The sequence below is a fragment of the Sceloporus occidentalis genome, unplaced genomic scaffold (assembly GCF_023333645.1).
Source record: "Sceloporus occidentalis isolate IW3139 unplaced genomic scaffold, rSceOcc1.0.p SCAF_38, whole genome shotgun sequence".
In the NCBI taxonomy this organism is placed as follows: Eukaryota; Metazoa; Chordata; class Lepidosauria; order Squamata; family Phrynosomatidae; genus Sceloporus; species Sceloporus occidentalis.
The window spans coordinates 1812412-1828265 of NW_028317018.1; the positions used below are offsets into that span (position 1 = coordinate 1812412).

The 15854-nt window shown below is 40.1% G+C and overlaps 1 protein-coding gene across 1 annotated transcript in view; it reads left to right on the top strand.

Moving 5' to 3' along the window:
* The first annotated feature begins 7492 nt into the window (after positions 1-7492).
* LOC149290607 (collagen alpha-2(VI) chain-like) overlaps positions 7493-15854 on the top strand; it is a 35175-nt gene continuing 26813 nt past the window's right edge. Inside the window, exons 1-2 of the mRNA XM_089488414.1 lie at positions 7493-7637; positions 14010-14142. Coding sequence (XP_089344540.1) covers positions 7493-7637; positions 14010-14142 — 278 coding nt within the window. The remainder of the gene's footprint in view (positions 7638-14009; positions 14143-15854) is intronic.

A 15854-nucleotide genomic window follows, 5' to 3' on the forward strand; every position in this document is an offset into this window, starting at 1 on the left:
TGTTCTAGATAAAACAACTTATAAACAAAATGGCCATGCAATGTGGGAAAAAGCTGCAAGAGAATTTATTGGATGGGTAAAAGGTGATGATGGTGGAACTGTGTGGTCTACATGAGTGGGGCTACACAATGTATAGGTAAGCAGGAAGGGGAGCATAAAGAACCATATTTAACAAAGAAAAATATATTTCCCATATTAATTTCCTTGTTAACATGCAGTTCTAGCATACCCAATTTACGATTTCATCTCGGTGCACACAACAATTCAAACTTCAGGTCTTTACATGCTTGGGGATCCAAATGACTATAGGTTTTCTCTTCATCCAAGTGAAGCTTTCCCAAACACAATGAGATGTTTACACCTTTTGGACTAATTCAAACCTATTAAGAACCAAATGTGCGCAAAGGTTTCTTATGATAATTGTAAAATCTTCAGAAATTAAATTTAAATGAAATACACTTACAAAGATTCCAATAGGGCTGTGTGTTCATGCAGTAGGATAACTGTGAATATCAAATAACCATTTGAAGCCTAAAATACAATCTCATGGCCCATGACCATAAAAAGAGTTGTACATTTCCTTTGTGTTTGGCAGTGCAGAGTCTGAGAATCTGCACAAATATACACATTTGGTTTGAAGCTTTTTTTTTTACATACGCATTGTAATTTCTTTTCATTTTTTCAATTCAATTAGAAATTAGCAAAAAACACATGAATCCCTAATTTAGCATTTTTACAGTAAAAAGGTGCATTATTTCAACACCTCTGGCTGTGCATGCAAAATATGTGAGTATTCAGATGTGTATGTACACAGACTGCCATGTGATGCACCCTAGTACTGTAGAGATTCAACATAGGATTTTTATTGGTGCTATTTCAGGAAAAGTGATTTGTTATAACCAAAACTATCATTCAGTATGGATGCTATCTGCCATTAGTAAATTGTGTCACTGGTGCTTGGTGGGTTGTAAAGTATGACAGTGAAATAAACAGTTCACTTGATGGGGGTTATGGCCCTCAATGTTACACAACCTCTAGTCATTTTGTCTTGGAATAAAAGGTTTACCCACCGCTGCGTTTGTGTTACATACAGTTAGCGTGTCCTTTTCAACTGGATATGTGTAATCAACTCACTAATTACTTATGCTGTCTACAACCACCTTGTATGTGTGTTCCCATAGCAGGTTGTTTGCAATGAGGACATGGTAGGTAGATTTGGGAAGACCCATCACAATTATAGTTATAGCATATAACATAGGTGATCATAATTCTCACTTATCTTTTGCTGTAAGGAATGTTTGCATGCATTTTCTTTCACTTGTTTGTTGTTGATAAGTATGATCAGGTTACAATGCTTAAATACATGTATATATAGACATGCATGCCCCCACACACTTATGCCTACATACACTTATACATAGACACGGGTTACATGATGTAAAGTGACCCCGATTTGTTGCTGTCTCCCAATGCCAGTGCCAAATAGTTTAGAAAGGGTCCTTCCGGACTAGTCCAGGTCGGAGAGACCCTTTCTAACCTATTTGGAACCGGTACGAAGAGACAGGAACAAGGGGTCGCCCCACCCCTGTATGTTGTCAGAATTATCAGATTTAAATATTGAAACTGCCTCCTCTCTGTATACCCTGCATTTTTTTTCACTTGCTACTTGCACTAACCAACACATTGCAATATAAAAACCTAACATGGCATGGGAGTATTGGAAAAATAGTTCTAAAATACTATATAAATTTCTCACTTTCTGTTTAAAATCCTTGCTGGTGAGAGTCGAGTAGCCAGTTCTGTAGCTTGTCTAAACTGCTGTGATGGGACCATCACAGACAATATGCCTTTCTTCCTTTAGCTCTGGACTAAGTGTCAGGCACACCGGGCAAATGCTTGGTGGGCCACTGACCAACAGCTCCTCTCAACTCTCTTTAGAGTTTGTAAAACTCTTTAGCGTATGTAAAAGTGTAGCATGTGATGATACACCTATTGTTTAGTATTTAGTATTAAACTTGCTGTTATAGCATTGTTCCTTTTATATTATTGTTTGCTGTCCTCGGTTTGCTGACTCACAGTGGATGTAGCACACTTTTTTCCATCTGAAGACTTGTAGGTCTCGCCTTTCTGGGCTTGTTTATATGATGTTATTTATGTCCTGCTCACCTGTCAGTTATGGGCCACTCTGGTTATAATTGAGTACACCTATGCTTATAAAGCATTATGGAAGTTGCTTACACTAAACATCTGACATGTGAAGGACCCTCTAAATAGTGGCGTTTTATATCACTGAAGGAAGATTTCTTTAATCTTTGTAGAAATCAAGCATCATTATTCTATACATAACCACAATTTTGAACAGACCAGCAATTAAAATTGAAGATAATCGTAACTCAGAAGCACAAAATGCAACAGCCACACATATCCCTGTGGTGCCTGATGGCCAGTCCAGGCTTGTTCCAATTCAAATCAAAAACAAGAATGAAAACACAATCAGCATGATCAAAGTTGTGGGCTACTCACTTTCAGAACACAAATCACAAATACGCATGATAAATAAAATAAGTAAAGCCTTATTAAGAGAAGCTCAAATACTTATGAACACCTGCAAGAAGACCTGGATGTTAGAGAATACAGAATGCAAAACACTTACAACTATGAAACTTAAGCCAGACCAGAAGACTGAATTCAAATAATGATCGGTGAAATTCGAAAAGAGCTCGTTTAAAGTAAAGAAAAAATGATATAATGACAACTCTGGGTTTGCTACAAAATTTCCAGAGTGTCTGGGCTACTTTTTATTCTCCAGGTTAGGCATGTTCGTTCTGCCCACTGCCTACCTGGTTCCACAGCGGGATTCAGAAATCTTGGGCTCCAGTACAGACTTAAAGCCTGGGCCCTCATGCCCATGTTCCACCTATCACCCCGTGTTATGAGCCTGCCATAAGCACACCTTATGAGGGGAAGGCCAAGGCTAGGGTTAGTGGTGTCTGAGTAAAGCATTTAAACGACATCCCCCACATCACACGCCTGCATAGTAACAGGGACACTCGCTCTAATACCCACTCATTTTAACATTATACACACATATGTATACACACACACACACTGACCCTAACAGAACACACACATATATACCGCTTCCTTCCCCCTCCCCCCCTCCACTTGGTTCCAAATTTCCACAGTTAAGTTTACTTGCCAAGCAGTCCATCATCTACTTACATTTTGATTACATTTTCAGTTGACAACCAGAAGGTAATAGCTATTTTTAAACTATAGTTTTTAATATAAAACAGAACATTTGCAAACTTTCCGATACTATATTCTTAACACTATGAAAAGAGTTTAAAGCAGTTACAGGAGAGATTATATTAGAATCGGCAAATATGCAACTCCCTTACCTTCAGGGTTTCAGATCAAAATCTTACTCAAATGATTAGGGTCAATTGCAATATAATTTGCAGCTCACAAATCCAAAAAGGCCAAAAACTAGTTAAATCAAGTTAAGTCAAGATACAATCCCAGGATTATCCCATTTCACATACCTAGAAAATACAGAATATAAATATACTGTAACATCTTTGACAAATAATGAAAGCAATAACATAATATATACAGAATGTTTTTTACGAGAGTTGAGTTACATTAGCTCACACTTATGTAATGTGTTATTTCTTAACATTCAGCAATAATAAATATGGGCCATTGTTTTATATAAATCACACACACAGGTGGGGTAGAACTAGACTTGTGCATTCGTCTTCGGGCGAACATGAAAACGAACACGAAGAGTGCATTTTTGAGTTCGTTCCGAAAACACGCCTAAGAGAAGACAGCGGCGGTAAAACGTAGGCGAAGACGAAGACACACACCACGAAGATCTTCGTGATTGTCTTCGTCTTCGTCTACCATTCTCCCCCCCTTCTAACTTACCTTGTCTTCGCGGCATCGCAGCAGTTCACGGAAGTGGAAATTCGCAGGTTCGCCGTCACGGGTTACAGGGCAGTGCGAATGAGCCTATTGGTCGCCTACAGGGACCTCCTCTGGAGGAAGACCCTGCAGGTGGCCAATAGGCTCACTCGCACGGCCTTTGTAACCCCTGACAGCGAACCTATGGATTTTCCCGTTAACCCCTTCGATGCTGCGTTAGATAACGGGAGCGGAAATCCGTAGGTTAAAGGGCCGTGCAAGCGACCAATAGGCTCACTCGCACGGCCCCTTAACCCTTTAAAAAAAAAAGTTAACCCCTAATAAAAGTTAAAAAGTTAACCCCAATGCTGCAACTTACCCGGCAGATCCCACTGGTCTCCCTGTTCTATCAGTTAAATGTCCGTACAAGCGACTTTATTGGTCGCTCGTACGGACATTTAACTGATAGAACAGGGAGGCCAGTGGGATCTGCAGGGTAAATTACGGCACCAGGAGTTTAACAGTCTGTACGAGCGACCCTATTGGTCGCCAGCAGGGGGCTCGTCTGCCATCAACCATTGGCAGACGAGCCCCCTGCTGACGACCAATAGAGTTGCTCATACGGACATTTAAACTCCTGGCGCCAGAGCTGCTGCGGTACGTGTTAACCCCATATTAACCCCTTAACCGGAAAAAACGAAGAAAAAACGAACACGAAGAATGTCCACGAATATTCGCCCAAAGAGAAGACAGGAACAGACAAATATTCGCGGAATACGAAGATTTTTTTTCCTCCGAAGACGAGCGCGAAGAGCCCCCTGGTGCCCAAGTCTAGGTAGAACCATTTGTTAGTCCCTATAGAATAACATGCCAGAAACTAAAACTAATAAGTTTGACCAACTGGACCTAAACATCTAGCAGAAATAACAATGATAATATACTTTGTAAATATTTTAACATTGTCTTTGCTTACTTGGCAAGGTAGATGATAACTAGGGGAATATAAAAGTCATGTGCAATTATATTATATTAAGTTAGGTGGCCGAATAGATGTCTGTGCGGCCCCAGTGATGCCGGCCAACTTGTCCTTACACACCTTTCAGTCTGCCTCGGGAGTGCACTGGCAGGATGATGCCTGCTGACCTTGCCAGCTCCTGGTGTTCAGGTTCCATGGTGGGTGCTGCTTAATGCAGCATTTAGGAGGGAGGGGCAAGATATGACATCATCCAGTGGAGAGGATGGCAGTGAGGAGCTAGGTCTTCTTAGGACATGTTTGCTGACATGTCAAGAGAACCTTGTGATGGCCAATGTCAGCACTTAGATTAAGGGGCACAAACAACTGAAATACATATAAAAGGAGGATGACGGGATTATATAGATTTATATAAGTACTATGTGGAACTAGCACCTAAGCATCTTGCTCATGGCCCAGTGGGGCAGAGTTAATGGTTTACAAGGTTTGGGAAGCTTTTGTAGAAAAAAATAACATCTGGAACAACTTCTTAATAAAAAAGAATATGTGTTCTTTGGTGTATCCACAGAAATCCTGCAAATACCACACTAACTTTAAACTTTGTTAAATGTAATTATTAAATCCACATTATAGGAAGTTCTTTCCTACATCTGTTTGCAAGCCCAGCACAATACAAACGGAGCATCCAATGAGCTATATAACAATGCAGAAATATGATACTGCTTTTGGACCAAAACCAAGTAACATTAGGAGACAATGGTATGGGAATAAAAGCATTTAAACACACAATTGTCTATATTGTTGTATTAAGGCATTAAATAGAAATAAAAAGACACATACAAATAATAATATACTTATATTAGTCAGTATATATTGGTAGAAACCTCAAGGGAGTCATCGCAAAGGGAGTCATATTTTAGCTTATGTTCTCCCTTCAAATCCTACTTTCAAAGTTTTATTAAAGACTGAATTAATAACTTCTAATTCAAAGAATATTTGTGACATCTGAAGTCACGTCAGTGAAGGTCACTCTGACAACATCAATACATGTGACTGTAGTGCCATTTAAAGTCTCCACTGGTAACATCTGGAAATGTTGGTCAGAGAAACAAAGAGATCAGAGGATTTAGCATGAAACAGCACAAGGAAAGGATGAGTTTCTACATCAATAAGACAGAGGGGTTGGGCCCATTCATAAAGCAGAACTAGCAGGCATCTTGGTGTTAAAGCATTTTGGGGTCCAGTTTTGCACTAAGCCCAGGAAATTTAACCTAGGCACTTAACGAGAGAAAGGAGGGCACCTAAACCATCTAACAAACTATAGCATGTTATGTGATTTTCTATTTAGAAAACGAAAACGATATCTACCACATGTAAATAACATTCATTAATTGTTCATTAGCTTAAACGAATGCAATAAATAAATAACAAGGCTGTTCCATATATAGAAAAACTTTGAAGTCAACGAGAAGAAAACATGAAAGTCCTAGTACAGCTTAAACATCAAAATTTGCCTAAAGACAGTTAAGGTTAAAAAAGCCATGTTCTAATAAAGCAGCCATGTGAAACTCACTGCAGAGATTGCTTCCAATAGAGGTAGTTCTATTTTTCACCCAACAGGTAAAATAACAATGAGGGACCCACTGATGGGACCACTGTCAAGGATTAGATTGCAAAGATGGCAGCCTCATCGTACTCATGTACAGGGGCCAACAAGCACAAGGAAATATTGAGGTCTTGACTTTTAGTAGCTTTACGTTAATAGATTTAGGAGAGTCCAGGGGAGCATAACGCCAATGCTCGAAGACAGTAGACAGGAGTCAATTTCTGGATATCACAGATTCAACATGGGCATCTCAATTAAAAATTATAGACAATGATAGACATAACTCCTGGTCTTAAGAGCTAGAGTTGTGCAGCCTTGGGGAAGCCAACAACAATTATATAATTGTGATCAAAAGTTTGAATACCCTTGGAGAACTGGTAATATATGTACTGTGTCACAGAGCTGGATAGTCCGAGTGACTAACTCCGCTGACTTGTGCTCCCTTAGCCGAAACCAGTTCCAGGGATGGCCGGGGTAAATGTCTGTAGTGGTAGAACTGGGGGGAAGGGGGGGCAACATAAAAGTGCACCATGGGGTGGAGGGGTCTGATAGTAAAGTAAAACAATGGCAGTCACTCCCTGCTTGCAGATGCTGGCTGTCTACCAGAGATAATCCCCTCAACTCCATGAACCACACGTTTGAGATCTCCCCAGGAGTGGCTCGATGATATTAGGATCAGGAGACTGTGATGGCTACTCCAGAACCTTCACCTTTTTCTGCTGTAACCAGAGGGTCAACTTGGCCTTGTTCTTAGGGTTATTGTCATGCTGGAAAGTCCAAGAGCGTTCCATGGGCAGCTTTCGTGCAGAAGACCGGAAATTGTCTGATAACATGCTGCATTCATCTTGCCATCAATTTTCTACAAGATTTCCTGTGACTTTAGAGCTCACACCCCCCAAAACATCAGTGAGTCACCACTATACCTGGGAACTCTCCGTGCGAGCGAGGTCTTGACATGCCCCACTCCCCGCCCATTTCCCCTTTAAATGGGGATGTTTCCCGTGATGTCAAAGGGAACACCCACTAACATCAGCAGGAATGCTCCTGATGTCAGCACAAACGCCCCTGATGTCATTAGGAACGCCCACCGACATCAGCAAGAACGGCCACCAACGTCAGCGGGGCCTGGCATACCTGGGAAGGCTCCAGGTAGCCGGAGCTAAGAAGTTCCCAGGTATGGCCACCACCATGTTTCACAGTGGGGATGGTATTCTTTTTGCTATAAGCCTTGTTGACCCCTCTCCAAACATTGCGACCATAAAGCTCTGTTTTGGTCTTGTCACTTCAGTTTGCCAGAAGCTGTGAGGCGTGTCAAGGTGTTGTCAGACATTTTGTAACTGGGCTTTTAGTCAGTAAATGCTTCTTTCTGGTAACTCGGCCATGCAGTCACCACTGCTACCTTTTCTGCAGCATAGAATAATTTTTTTCAGTCTCATGAAAGCCTCTTAGATGGTCCTCTTTGGACAATGATGTGTTTCCTCCTCCAAAACACAACCCTTCAAACACTAGGCATATAAATGTAGAAAAATAAAAAAAACACATGAAAAGATGTCTATAACAAATAATCATATGTAAAATGAATAAGATACAGAAATATTCAGAAATGCAGACAAAGGATATGAAAGGTTCTGTGTCTAATCAGAACCAAAATGAAATGAAACGGAAACAATGAGGTTAATCTTTCCAGAAGGAAAGGGATGATAATACAGTATAAGGAGGAGGGAGACTTCAGTTCTGTTGAAGCCCCCTCATTTATAGCTAGGTTCAGTTCAGAGTCACATCATGTAGCAGTAACAAGATCCAGCTGTTAGGACCTCTAAGGAATGAGTCATAAGGCAAACCTCACATCTGGGCCTTTCTCTAGACTGGACGAGGAGTGGGAAAGCAACAAAGAGGGGTGATAAGGAAAGAGAGAGAGAGGGGTGCAGGGAAAAGGATATATCATAATATTGATATTAAACAATAACCATTATTTTTAGTTTATTAACCCCTTTCATGACAAAGCCCGTACATGTACGGGCTCACAATGCATTAGTCTTAATGGGTTTCAGGACAACCCATTGTCCATACGGGGTTAAAATCTCATTCAGAACGTGTCGCTCATATTATTAGCTATGCATTATTAAAATACTAAAAGACAATTGCAATGCTATATAGGTATATATATATCAGCTGAGACAGTCTGATGATCTAAATATCTTCAAAGAGTAACAACAGAATCACAACAGAGCCGTTATATATCACAATTATCTAGCTGGCTGCTGACAACCTTGGAGGTGATCAGAAAGAAGATTCAGGGCCAATAGGCATGGATGTCTAATTTCTGAAACATCAAGAGATGACAGGGTGTGGAGGCCTGTAGGAGAAGTGACCTACTGCCCTAGAGTAGCTATGGACAGCACTTTGGAAACTTTGGCTCCTTTAAAGTTGTTCCTGCATGACGCTGAGCACATTACACCACAGCCCAGGTGCCACTGACGCTTGAAAGAAATATAGCTATTAAGTCAAGCTTTCAACACAATGCTGCCAAGATCAAAAATATTTTCCACATCCTCCCCTTAAGACTTTCCAGTACATACAAAGTACATGTGTGACATACAACACTGGCTGCACATATCACAAATAATAAAGATGCTACCTTTCCTCTCTCCCATATCCTAAAAATACATTTTTCTTTGCACACTGGGCTCAGGCAGGGTACTTAAAAAGCATGATCACAATTCAGCCCTATGCTTAAAATACAAAACAGGGGGAGCACTGGGTGGACTAACATTTAGCTAACCCAACTGCATGATGAAAGATCAAGTTCATGGATGTAATAAATATAACCTACATTTATTTCTTCATAACATGTACAACTAGGTAATTGGTAAAGTAATGTCAGACATGGTGAGAAAGATGGTGCAGAACACAATTACTAATGTCTACTGGGTAGTTGACCCAGTGATAAAGGTAACAAAGAGGATGTTCAACATCAAACGTTAAAAGCATGTGTCAGACAGATGGCATACTTGGTTACAATAATAATGATCAATGAACAGATGAAAACCAATAGACTACCAATGGTAACTATGCTTTGCTACCTACCCAATAACTTTGACCCACATGTTGACTAACTATGAGTTATACATGAATTTTTGCATTAGGGCCTGGTGGTTTCTAGTTACGCCCCTGCATAGATGTCACATTCTAAATGCCTGAGGTAGCGACTTTATCTCCATTGTGTTCATGGAACCACAAGGAAATCAAGCAGACCTCTGATCAGAAATAGACTCTAGTTCACTCCTGAGGTTGTAATTAAGAGATCATAATAATATGAATGTCAGCTGGGATATTTAATCTAAAGAAGAGCTACTGTATGCGGCTAAACCTGGTGGTATGTTGCAGCCACTTCATGATAACAGCCACCTTTGGTGTTGAACAGTGTTAATTTTCTAGCAGGGTCACACTAAGTTGGCCACCTGGTTATTTTTTAGGAACAACCATAAACTAAGAACCAAAATCAACCCAGGATTTTTAAGCTGATGAACATATGGCTGTCTGCTGGATACACACAGTCGCACTCTACACTGTTACCTTTTTGTATTGTTTGGCCAACAGTTGGTGGCACAATAAATGACGGTACTATTGATGCTGCCTATATCCCATCATTGTGACGTATAGGGTAATGATACATGCTTACTGACAAACACCTTCAGCTTCAACAAAAGAGGAACATCATGGGAGGGAAAAACAATAGACACACTGGTCTCAAAACAAAGGGACTGTCATTTAGAAACGCATACTTCTGAGAATGACACATGACATGTATATGTTAGGTAGCAGATTTAGCAAGGCTGTCCCAATTCTGCACCTGAGCACTATCATCCTACGCCCCTAAGAAGATAGAATTTAGAAGTACATGCAGTGACCCCACTGAAGGCTTACTGCCACCAAAGTCATTCCCCTGTTTTAAATCCTAATTAGAAAATATGGCCACCCTAAACACAAACAGTGGGACTGGCCAAAGAGAAAGACAATGTTCAATGCAAACTCAACAGGCTAAATATCGCTGAACAAAGAATACAGGCCAGAGACAGGTTTAAATATCCTATTTAATATGGGGCAGGTGCCGGTCATCAGCACTCAGTGACTGCAGGAAGAAGTGGTCACCAGGCAAGTAACTACAGCAAAACATGTATTAGACATAGCTTTTAAAGTATATCAGACCTTTGAAATCTTTGACCATCATTAAACAAGCTAGAAATCTAATCTCATACAAACCTAATAACTGAAAATCCAGCAATATGGTACATTTCTGTTCCATAGACAGAAAATACCCACACTGGGGCTTGAAAAGATGCAAAACTTTAGTTAAGCTTATTCTCTAGTTCATGTTTGAACCAGTGATTTTGAAGATGGGGGCTCTTTGTTTATATGGTCAGGATGAGTATTAAGCAAAAGATTATTCCTGCAAATGTAATCTGTTTGTTAAGAATATTTTAATTGTTAATAGTTGGATATTTTTTCTTTTTGGCCCATATTACTGTACTGAAAGAAGAAAACATTACAGTGAAATTACTGTTTGTATAAACTTGTACATGACCTCTTTAGGAATGTAACCTACACATACTGGAATATGTGTAAAAAAGACAGAAGATAAGAAGTGTGTGAGAGATTCTCCTGCATGCTAATAATCACATGGTTTATAGTTATTGGTGCATGAGAGGACTGTTTTCAGGATGTGGTGCAGTAGGGCACACATTTATTCACTGAAACAAAGATATCCATTGCAATGTTGATTGTCTTGGCTGAGGATATGGACATTCCCTTTTACGTACCCAGGAAATTGACGTCACTTCCCGCGCTCAGCATTACAAGCCGGCACCGAGACCGAGCTAGAGGGCTCGCAGAGGAGAGAGAGAGGCGCCGAGCGGGTAAGTGAAAACCACTCGGCGCCCCTTTCTCTCCTCCGATAAAAAAAAAAAAAAAAAAAGCGATTAGGGCGGCAAATTGCCCCACTCGGCTCCATTGTAGGGCCGGCCCTGTTTCTATAGAGGGGGGAGGCCGCCTCCCCGGGGCCGGTCTTCAGGGCCATGCCAAGGCAGGTGATAGATTGTGTTCTCCCAACATGCCCTGCTCATTGGGCAGCGGGTGCTCTGGTGTGGGTAGCAGGTCCAGTTGGGTGAGATCTCCCTATTACTGGCTCAACATTAAGGTAATGCAATGTCTGTTACTTTAGACTAAGGCTTTTGTGCTCCCTTATCACAATGCGCCGTAAATTGATGCTGAGCGGCAGGATGAAAACTTGTTTCCAGTTGAACCAGGAAAACTACCCCTCAACACCAAAATAACCCCATAAACTATACTGTATATATTGCCTAAAAGCAGTTTCCCCCTCTGAGTTTGGGGGGTATTTTTATGTTTTTGGTGTCTCTCCTTCTGTGAGTTTAGGGCTATTTTTTCAAATGTGTTTTTTAGTGTCTCAGAACCAACTATAACTTAAATAACTAACAACTTTGGTAATATACCTAGGTTTATAAGGTAAATATACCTAGCTCTTATGCGGATAGCATAAGAGGTAGCTTCTGTGTCTTGCTAGTGGATAGTCATAGTGTTAGGTACGGTTAGATGTTAGGGTTTTTATAATTTTTGGGGGGTCTGGGTGAATGTGGAAAGACCGAGATGGGAAATGTTATCATAGACAGTGTCGTATTTTGGCCTAGACTTGGGGAAGTAGGTCATGGGGACGATAGGCCCTTTGCTGCATAACTCCAATCCAATTGCCTTATTGGTGACCCTATAGTGCCACTGCTCAATGAGCTTGGTTAAAAAGAAGATCACAAGTCTGCACAGCCTCCATAGTTTTTTTCTATTTGGAACCTTGTGTCCTTAGAAAGAGGCAGGGGGGGCTATATCTTGGGTTAAGCCCAGGGCAGTGCTGACGATGAGTTTAAATAAAACACATTTACCGAATGGTATTGCTTTGCTACATTAAACTATATTATGGTTCCTATAATCTTATGATTTATGTTAATTTCTGGTAGAATAAGGTGCAATGTCTGAGAGTAACCCATATTTATGTGCTTACTGGCTAATGTGATGCTAACTGAGCTAGGTAGCCAAAACAGTACCTTAATGAATTAAGCACTTTGTGTCAGGAATTGTCTATGCTGAGGCCTGAGCCAAGATCTCTGTGTTCCCATTCTGCATCCTACCCTGCTTACCAGTGACCTTTTTGTTAATTTACTATCATTTTTTAAAATTAATGTTCTAGTGGAAAACGGATTGATATACACATTCCAAAGCCTTAATAAAATCCCCTTCACAGAGCATTCTGTACCTGATTATGTGCATATATACCACTGTCTCATCTATCTGAAATTGTGCCTAATTCTACATCATGGCTTTTGTTTGTATGAATATCTGTCTACAATCTAGATTATGTGATTTTACCATGAATTTGGCTAGTCCTCCATACTTAAGTTCTGGCCTGATTTTGGCCTGTTCTAGTTCTTGATGTGAGCAATTATTTTACATTGGTTCATTTCACCAATTTTGGTATGGCCAGTAAAAGAAAATACAAGGCAAACAAAGCAAACTAGGGAAATATTTTAGAATTAGGCAGACAAGAGCCATCATGCTGAATATCTATAATATATTTATAACTTTATGAAGTTATTTTTTATTCTTTATTTTTTCTGGAATAAGGTTGGTCAACCTAATGGTGTTATATCAATTTTAACTGCAAAAGGTCATAAATTTACCAGGACAGTCTCGTTTTTTTGGGGTGATCATTTGTGTCTGTCCTGAGAATAAAAAATTGCTAATGCACAATGCATTACACTGTACCAGTGGTCTCCCCAAGCTGGGTTTCAGCACCAGGATTTTAAAAGCCCGTACAAGCGACTCTATTGGTCGCCAGCAAGGGGCTCGTCTGAAGTTGGACTTCATTGGTTGATGGCAAAAGAGGCCCCTGCCGACGACCAATACGTACATGGCCATAAGCTCTCTGAGGAAAGGACCTTCTTTTCTAATGCATTCACACCTATTGTACTCTACTTAAAAGCTCTGCAGACTACTTTACTTTTTTTGTGTCAGCGTGTATTGTACATCCCATTTGCTATACCATGAACTGTAAAGTGCTAAGTAAATCTATTACATCTATATATATATATATACAGCTTTACTTGGTGCTTTTAGGTCACTTACATTGCATAGCACCTCTCATATGTTTGCCTCTTCGGTTGCTTATGGTGTAGGGTTCTAATCTCTTTATCTCAGGCTGAACAATAAAGACAGACAGAATTCAGAAGCCCCAACTGAAATGTTTTCAACAAAAGTATATGCTTATTTAAGGTGTATTACATATTATTACATAATAAAATATCATCTATGAGTGTTAGGAAAAACATCTATGTGAAACAAGGCCTTTAAGGTAAATTTCCATAAGATGCCAGAGCTAAAAAACACATCTAAAAATTTCCAAAAACAACATTGTTTAGATATAGTTTTATCAATCCAATGTCCTTTTCTTTTTAGCTAACAAATTCAATTACTCTCAGTTGGCACTGATGTCAAGCTTTTCAGAAGAATTACTAAGAAACCCGTGCTCGGAAATTCTGGAAGCTGAGAGTGGAAAGTTAGAGATGTCTAACATTGAGTTGAATGACCTGTGAGACTCTCCAGCTGAGTATGTGATGTTGTCCATTTTATGCAAAAATAAATGCCCCAGGTCTGTCTATCAAGAGGCTTGTATGAAGGACAATTGAACATCACATATTTTTTTAATTGTTTGAAGTAGCATTCCCAGCCTAATTGGCTATAGAGAGGCATAAAAAAGGAATATTTGTATGATCTTCAAAGGATTTTGAAAGTCCCAAATTGTGTTAAATTATCTAAAGAAGTTGTAAACGTAGGCTTTATTGCATTACATTACAATAAAATCAATTTCAGTAAGTTTATCCTTTTTTGTTAGTGTGAATCTATATTTTGTAGTAACTGTAGGTATTGAGGACCAGCAGCTCTATAAAACTAGTCTATTCTCTGTCTTCCTACATTGAGTATGTAATGATACAGTATCATGGTAGGACCATAGGTAGGTGAATAGGAAAGGTCTAAGAGTGATAGCTTAAACAACCACGTATTTATTTGGTTGTGTCAGCAGGTACCATGACCATGAAGTCTTGGCTGCTTCTGGCACCATACCAGTGAAGAAAACCAGTGAAGAAAAAAAGCAATGGCTCATCATCTTGATAAGACAGCAGGAAACTACCTTCATAAGATGAAACTTTATTATGTCTATAAGGTCATTCTAAAACAGACTTAAAGTGGATGTACCCTTCCCTTGGCTCTTAGATCTCTGTGCATATGCCTATATAAATTGGTCAGTCTTAGAAAAAAAGGTTTCACACATTTTGAACTATAGTGCCCAATTACTTATTGTCTGTTAAAACTATAAATCAGATTTTTTCAAAAGACACAGAACTGGTTGATTTGAACCCTATTTATGCACCATCTGGACTTTTCACCAAAAGCAGCACCATCCCAAGGTTTAGGAAAAGATCCAGACTCCATTTTGAACTACAGGACCATTGCCACCAAAATCGGCAGCACTCCACCAATGGTTACACACATCCAGCAGCATGTTATGAGACTGAATTTATCCAAAAATTGCATCATTTTGATGAACTTCCCTGAATTTCCCCAATATTCAGGTAATTAGAAGAATTACTTGCCAAGATTAAGGAAACAGATTGGGTGGTACTACTTACCAAAGTATCAATGGCTTCTGCCCAAATGGATGATGCTCTGGTGGATCTAATGCTGCTGCTCTGCATAGGAATTGGACATGTGGGTGGCGCTACTGCCACCGCTGCTGGGAGTTTCCATTTCAAACTCCTGTATTTCTCCTTCGCTTAGTATTTCCATTTCGTGCTGCATCTCACGCAACCTATGGCAAACATATCCCTCCAAGCTTGAACATTATTTTTAAGGGGGTTAACCCATGGGTCACAGAGGATGGCCAGCATGCACTCTGGGGTGTCCATGACCTGTCAGCTCCTTTATCAGCCAACTGATCAGATTTCAATCTCTACATGTAATCTTTCGCCAGGAAAGACTTCATTTTGTTCCAGGAAGTAATTCATTTTTTGCTTAAGGTAGGTAAAGGTAGGGGGGTGACCTGGCCCAAAGTGGATACCCCAGTGTTCTGCTCAGAGGACAGGGAGTGAAGATCCCGCTGCTAGTCTAGGATACACTCCATCATACACAGGGTGGAGTTACAGCGAGTGAGTACTGTCTGATATAGATGGTGGCGCAGTAGACCTGCCTTCTCCTGCTCCTTCCTTCAGCTGTAGGCTTGCCTTCCCATTGCAGTAAAAGTGT